General features: G+C 32.5%; 2 protein-coding genes across 2 annotated transcripts; both read left to right on the top strand.

The window, feature by feature from the left end:
• The first annotated feature begins 376 nt into the window (after positions 1 to 376).
• Positions 377 to 1,060, top strand: LOC120116913. Its single transcript, XM_039137293.1, has 2 exons — positions 377 to 530; positions 737 to 1,060. Exons 1-2 carry the CDS (start codon positions 438 to 440, stop codon positions 974 to 976), a joined length of 333 nt encoding a protein of 110 aa, XP_038993224.1. The 5' UTR covers positions 377 to 437; the 3' UTR covers positions 977 to 1,060.
• Positions 1,061 to 4,313: 3,253 nt separating this feature from the next.
• On the top strand, positions 4,314 to 6,153 carry LOC120116924. Its single transcript, XM_039137305.1, has 4 exons — positions 4,314 to 4,467; positions 4,564 to 4,795; positions 5,050 to 5,274; positions 5,759 to 6,153. The coding sequence occupies exons 2-4, from the start codon at positions 4,629 to 4,631 to the stop codon at positions 6,054 to 6,056; spliced, it is 690 nt and encodes a 229-aa protein (XP_038993236.1). The 5' UTR covers positions 4,314 to 4,467; positions 4,564 to 4,628; the 3' UTR covers positions 6,057 to 6,153.
• The last annotated feature ends 936 nt before the right edge of the window (positions 6,154 to 7,089 follow it).

Genomic DNA, 7,089 nt, shown 5'->3' with positions numbered 1-7,089 from the left:
TTTTTTTGAATCGAATCGAGTCGAGTTTTATTTACCCCTCACCACTCAAACTTAAAATTTCTAAAAAAAAATAACCTTACTTTTTACTATTGAAGCCACGTTCTATACCTATGATTTCTTACCTATAAAAAATCTAAATAAACACAATAATTTTTAAATACATGAAATAATGAAAATAAAATTTAATCATCAACGACGATAAAGACACATTTAATCACTAATAAATACCTTTTCTTGCACTACTCCAGCAGTGGAGTTAAAATTCATTTAAGATGCACTGGATTTAGCACCACCGAAAGCTGTTAAAATGTTCTTCATTTATGATTTGCACCAAATTAAATTTCAACCAAGACCCATATCACTTTCTTGTACATTACATTTCCCCATTCTTTTCTTTTGCTAGCTGTTCAGCAATTCACGCAAACACCTCAAGAACCATGAAATCTGCTCATGGGTTCACACTTTTTCTCCTGTTTCTGCTTCTTTCAGCTTTCGTCTTCAATCACAACGAGGCTACAAGTATGGCACAAGTAAGTCAAAATCCTTGCTTTGAGATCCCTTTGTTTTCTTTTTGAATTGTATGGAATAATTATAACGTCATACCTGTTCATAATCTTTTTTAATCATTGACAATGCACAGACGCTGCAAACCCAGCTACTCCATAGGTTCAAATTTCTTTGTTTTTCATGTCAAAAAATTAAACTTTTTTCCCTTTATTTTGTAATGGATTTGAAGGTAAATGGGTCTTCAGATATGGTTCCAATTTTGGAAGAAAAGATGATGTGGTTGAATGAAAGCAAAAGGAATTTAAGGAGTTTTCAGATGTGTGCTGTTTGTACTTGCTGTGGCGGAGCTAGAGGCGTTTGCTTGCCGTCGCCTTGTTGCTATGCAATCAATTGCAACATTCCAAACAGGCCTTTCGGTTTCTGTTCTTTCACTCCCAAGACCTGTAATTGCATCGGCTGCCATCTCTAATTTCAAGTTTAATTCCTTTAAATTTATAAAAATCTTGATTCTATTGGGGTTATAAAAGGGGAGGAAGATAACATTTGTTTATTTATAAATTTTAGGGGGTTTGCCGTTTCTAGGCTAGTTTTGTCTATTTGTTTTTTTTTCGGGGAGTTTTATTGTGCGACGGTACAAGTTAAAATGAAATTTTAAAAAAAATAAAAATAAGCACGACTTGAAATATTATAAAAAAAATATTTTAGGTTTGATGTAATTTAAAATGTGAATTTTTATAATATTTTTTGTTGCAACCTAAAATGTTACAAATAAAGTCATATTTTCGGTTATTAACCTAAAATATTATAAAAAATATAATATTTTAAATTACGTCTAACCTAAAATGTAATGTTTTTTATAATGTTGCGTTTATTTTTTACTTTTTTAGTTGCATTTTAACTTTCTTTTTTTAGAGTTTTAAATTACGTCTAACCAATTTTTTTAGATTTGCGATAGTTGAAAATCGCGTTGCGATAGTCTGCAGTTGTCGTTGCGATTTTCCAAATTCGTTGAAAAAAAAGATTTTGTTTCTCTAAAAAGATAGTATCCGCGCGGACGTGTCGAAGACACGTATTACCACGACCACGACCACGACCACGACCACGACCACGACCACGACCACGACCACGACCACGACCACGACCACACCACACCACACCACACGAGACGGACGGCGGCGGCGGCGGTGCGCGAGAGTCCCCCTTGTTCTCTATCACTCAACAAGGAAGTGGGAAAGCCAAGCCTTAAATACCATTCCCAATAGTGTTTCCAATACAATGTGGGATTGAGCATTACCAACACTTATTTCCAATACAATGTGATTATTCAGGAAACAATTAACAATCATGCACCTTAAAACAACTGAATCAGCAACCAATTGCATTAGTATTATACGATTAAATATGTCATAATTAAAAGTCAATCTACAATCAATCGTGATTATTGCAATTTTAAGCAAAACATTCAAAAATAATATCACTATTTAAGGCTCAATCCCACATAGTATTGGGAACAAGTGTTGGTAATGCTCAAATCCCACATAGTATTGGAAACACTATTGGGAATGGTATTTAAGGCTTGGCTTTCCCACTTCCTTGTTGAGTGATAGAGAACAAGGGGGACTCTCGCGCGCCGCCGCCGCCTTCTCGTCTCGTCTCGGGTCGGGTCGGGTCGTGGTCGTGGTCGTGGTCGTGGTAATACGTGTCTTCGACACGTCCGCGCGGATACTATCTTTTTAGAGAAAATTCTTAAGAAACAAAATCTTTTTTTTAACTATCGCAACGAATTTGGAAAATCGCAACGACAACTGTAGACTATCGCAACGCGAAATGGAAAATCGCAACGCGATTTTCAACTATCGCAATGCGAACGCGATTTTCCAACTATCGCAACGCGAAATGCAACGCGAATTTACGATAGTGGAGATCGCAATGCGAATTAGAGATCGCATTGCGATTTTGTTGGTCATTTTCGCAAATCCAAAAAAAGTTAGTCAAAATCGTATATTATCTGGGATTTTTGGTCACTGAGGTTATTTTCTCAAATAAATATGCTAAGCATTAGATATTATGAATAATTAAGGAAACATTATGCCTTGTTTAGGAAGCTAGTGGGTATTTTATTATAGATTAGTGGTGGGTAGGGTGGAAATGTTGTACTCATGACTGATGTCTATTATTTTATTATTGTTTTTGCTTGATTCTTTTTATTCATATGTTCAATGATCGGTATAGTAACCTTTATTATTTTATGCAATATTTAGATTATTTAGATTTTTTTATACTCATAAATCAAAAATAATATATGTTTAAGTATACTAGAATTCATGTCATTTTATATATTATAAAAATAATAATATCAACAATAAAATGAATTAATTATCTTAAGGACCCACAAATTATTATGATAAGATGAACCTAGATTTGCAGTTGTAATAAACATGAAAATAGATAAGCAATCAATCATCTTAATCTTTGGTCTACGTACACGAATAGTTAAGGGATAGTTGTTATCTAATAGAGGTTTTTGGTTTTAATATGATTTCTATAAGAGTATATAAGCATTTATTATTGTTAAATGATTAAGACTCTTTTGAACATATACTATCTTATAACTTCTATAAGTTTTTATGAGCGTTCAAATATAAGTCTTTTGTGATGCTTTGATTCGGGTGGATGAACTTCCCTTAAAAAGAAGAGGGTGGTATAGGTGGAAAAGCCTTAAATAGCATAGGATTTAAATGTTGTATTAAGGGAGTTGTGGTGATATTAAAGGCATGTAGATAATGGCATTATTATTATAGGGGTAGTTGTTTGTTGGGTGGAGGCAATTACACCCTTGAACTACTACTTTGCTACAAGTAAGGTGCTGCTTTAAATATTTGTACACCTAATAATGTTATTTTCAAAAAAAAATACACCTAATAATGTGCTTCTCTGGATTTTATTTTAATTCTCTTTGTAAAGCAAGAAATTCCCCATTCCAATTCTGCAGGACATGCTTCTTTTACAAAGGGAAAAAACAACTCATTTACTACCATAGAATACAAGTAGGGATGAGCACGAGACTCAAACTCGAAGGGTTTTGACTCGATCTGATCTTATTGAATCAGATGTTTTTTTTAAAATTAGGTTAAGGCCGGGTTTTTTAGATGTTGTGTTCGTGTTGGGTTAGGTTAGGTTTAGGGTGAAAAATATATGATCTGACCCAAGCAGAAAAAATATAATTTTATCTTATATATTCAGAGATAATTGCAATAACACCTCTCTATATATTATTTTCTCCAATTACAATCTTTATTTTTATTGAATAAAAATAATAATTTTTTATAAATATATTATTCCGGGTTGGGTCGGGTCAGGTTCGAGTTTTATCTTCAAAGGCGGGTCGAGTAAAGAGTGCATATTTTTCGGGTCGGATTTAGATTGGGTGAAGAGTCTATAATTTTTGAGTCGAGTCGGATTGATTAAAAATCGATCCCAACTTGATCTATGTCTATCCCTAAATACAAGTGGTTACTCAAGGAAGGTTATTATTCATTAAAAAAATGAGTTGAGATTAAGATTTTAGTGTTTGATATTGTTGTTAAAATGTACTTTTAAAAAGATGAAATATCCATTTTATACATAATATTTTAAATTAAAAATAAATTAAATTAATTGATATCTAAATTCTTTAAATTATGATATTTAGGGTATGTTTGGTTGAGGACCCGTTTTCTTGTGTTTGGTTCGCGTAAAACTCGAGGTCAACGTATTTTATTTTCCGGTCAACGGAAAATTAAAGAAAATTTTTGTAAAATAACTTGCCGTTTAGAAAAGGGTAAGCTGTTTTCCATCGTTCTGCAACTCCCTTGCACCACACAGAAAACAATTTGTTCTCCCGTCCCTTGCTCCACACCGTAAAATCGATCAATCCAGTGGCCTCTTTCTCACCGGCGAGGCGGGCAGTCGTCTTCTCATGTATCTCTCTGTTCATATTCTCCCTTTTCATCTTCATTCACCTCCTTTTTTAATAGATGTTTCATCTTCCTTGACCTCCATTTTCATTTTCACCAGCTCGGCATAAATCAAAACCGAGCTTTTAGCCCAGTTTTTCGTGGATTTCGTCGACTTCGAGTCTGATGGAGGCTCAAGAATTCGGGGAAATGATGGAGCATGTGGATGAGGTTAATTTCGCGCTCGATGGCTTAAAGAAAGGCCAGCCGGTGAGGATCAGGAGAGCTAGTCTCTTATCTTTGCTTTCGATTTGCGCCACTCTCCCACAGAGGAGACTGCTGAGAACTCATGGGTATGTTGAATTCTTGTTGTGTTTTTAGTTTTAATGTTCTTTCTGTTGAAATCTATTGATTTGGGCATCTGGGTAGTGTTAATTTTTGGTGGATTTTTGAAATATGAAGAAAGGCCATTTTAGGATTACTTTATGAGCACCGTGAGTCTGTGACTTGGTTATTCCCTGGATGAAGAGCAGCTTTATGCCTCTTCTTTTATTAGTTTCATAACCTTTCTGATTTTCCTGAGCTAGAAGTTTTTGATGCAATGCAGGCCGAGGAGAAGATGCGGGTGGCTTATGACAAGAAATGTCGTTAAGTTGAAACGGCTAGACGAAAGGGGTGCTGAAGCAAAAAAAACTGATTCAACCCGGCATATGATCAAGAGCCTATCCACAAAGATAAGAATTGCAATTCAAGTTGTTGACAAGATATTTGTGATAATTAATAAGATCAAGGATGAGGAGCTATGGCCTCTGCTCAATGAACTGATTGAAGGGTATTATTTTTGCTTGTTCAACTATTTTACTTTTTTCTATCTCATTCTTTATTCTCTACGTACATTGCTAGTGTTTTGTTATTAACTGACATAATTGCATCTTACTTTTGGCATTGCCATTTTTATTGTCATTTGATATCTTTAATTAGCATTTTTAATCAGAATCCTTTTGCTGTCTTTATTGGTTGCATAATGGCATTGCTTTGGCATTTTAGTATTTTGCATTAATATTTAGGAATCTCTTGTCTTAGCTGTTGAAGCTTGTAAAAGTATACGATGATGAGCGGTGGATGTCAATAATGGGGGTACTGGCCTGAGAGTTCTTTAAAGGGTATGAAGTGTTAGAGGGAGTTTTATAAGTGAAGTGAAGCATGTTCCTTGATTTTGCTGAATGTGCAATATTTCGTCACTCCACAAACCAATATTTGCTTATCATTTACTATTTTTTTTGCCTTAATTGTTTTCTTGCAATTTCGTTTTCCAGGTTAAACATAATGTGGAAACGCATGCTTGAATGCCATCGTAGTCAATGTCAGGTGATTACAGAAGCCAAAAGTTTAGGTTCTATTGGATCCGGCAAAAAGCTTAGCGATGATCATCTTAATGCCACTTTGCAGCTCGAACATGAACTTATTAGTTGGACTGTAAGGTTCGCTAGTTGGATAGGTGCCCAGAATGGTTATGTCAGGGCTTTGAACATTGCAAATGTGTTATCATGCATTGTAGAATATCTGGTTTTGAATTGTCATGACCAGGTTGATCTCATGAGATATTTCACTTAGATGTCATGTTTTGTTTTTGTCATAGTTGTTCCCAGCTTGACAGAGAACAGCTTCTATGAGTACAGATTCTGTGTGTTTTACATCTTGACAGCTGAAATACGCCAATAATAAGTCCATTGACACCTTTTAGTATATATATTGTAAATGGCATAATGAAAAAAATAAAATGAACCTTTAAAACTAAAAGGTTAAGAATAAAAACATATCGAATATGTATGCTTATTTATTAAAAACAGATTCTGAAAACTGTTTTCAGAAAAATTAACCAAACAGTGTAAAACATTTTACAATGTACAATTCAAACACTGGAAAATATGAAAAATATTTTCTGGAAAATGTTTTTCAGAAATTTAATTTATTTTCCAGATTTCATTTTCCGGAAAATGTTTTCAGTGAACCACGGACCCTTAAAATAAATTAACTTAAGTTTCAACAAAAATATAAAAAAATATGATAACTCATTAATTATAAATAGAATCAATTCATTCAATTATTTCAACATAAACTATGTTAAAGTAATATTTTTGGATATTAAATTTTCAAAAGCTATATAATAGGTATTAAACTTTATTTTCTTTTTATAAAATGAATATTGCATCTTTTTTATATTGAGAATATTACATCTTTAAATGATATTATATATTGAATTAATAAAAATAATCTTATTTAGCCCTTCAGTTGTAACTAAAATTTCATTTTTAATATATTTTTAACATTTCTAAGTAATAATTCTAAAAAAGTATTTTTTTTAAATAAATAGAATTCACAATTAATTTTTTTAAATTATAAAAATACTTTTTTCAAAATTATAATTTTATTTTTTTAATTCATCAAATTATTTTACAAATAATTTTTTATTTAGTTATGACTAAACTTTAAAATTTATAATTTATAATTTTTGAGTTCCAACAATTTCAATTATCACAAAGAGAAGTCCCTTTTTTGTTAAGCAATGTGATTCAATTATTTAACTTTTATTTAATAAGTTTAAATATAATTTTAAGAATATATATAATTTTAAAAATAAATTGTG

This window comes from Hibiscus syriacus, unplaced genomic scaffold, assembly GCF_006381635.1.
Source record: "Hibiscus syriacus cultivar Baekdansim isolate YM2019G1 unplaced genomic scaffold, ASM638163v2 tig00110307_pilon, whole genome shotgun sequence".
Lineage (NCBI taxonomy): Eukaryota > Viridiplantae > Streptophyta > Magnoliopsida > Malvales > Malvaceae > Hibiscus > Hibiscus syriacus.
The sequence above is the reverse complement of the archived record's forward strand: the minus strand, read 5'-3'. Positions and strand labels throughout refer to the sequence as shown.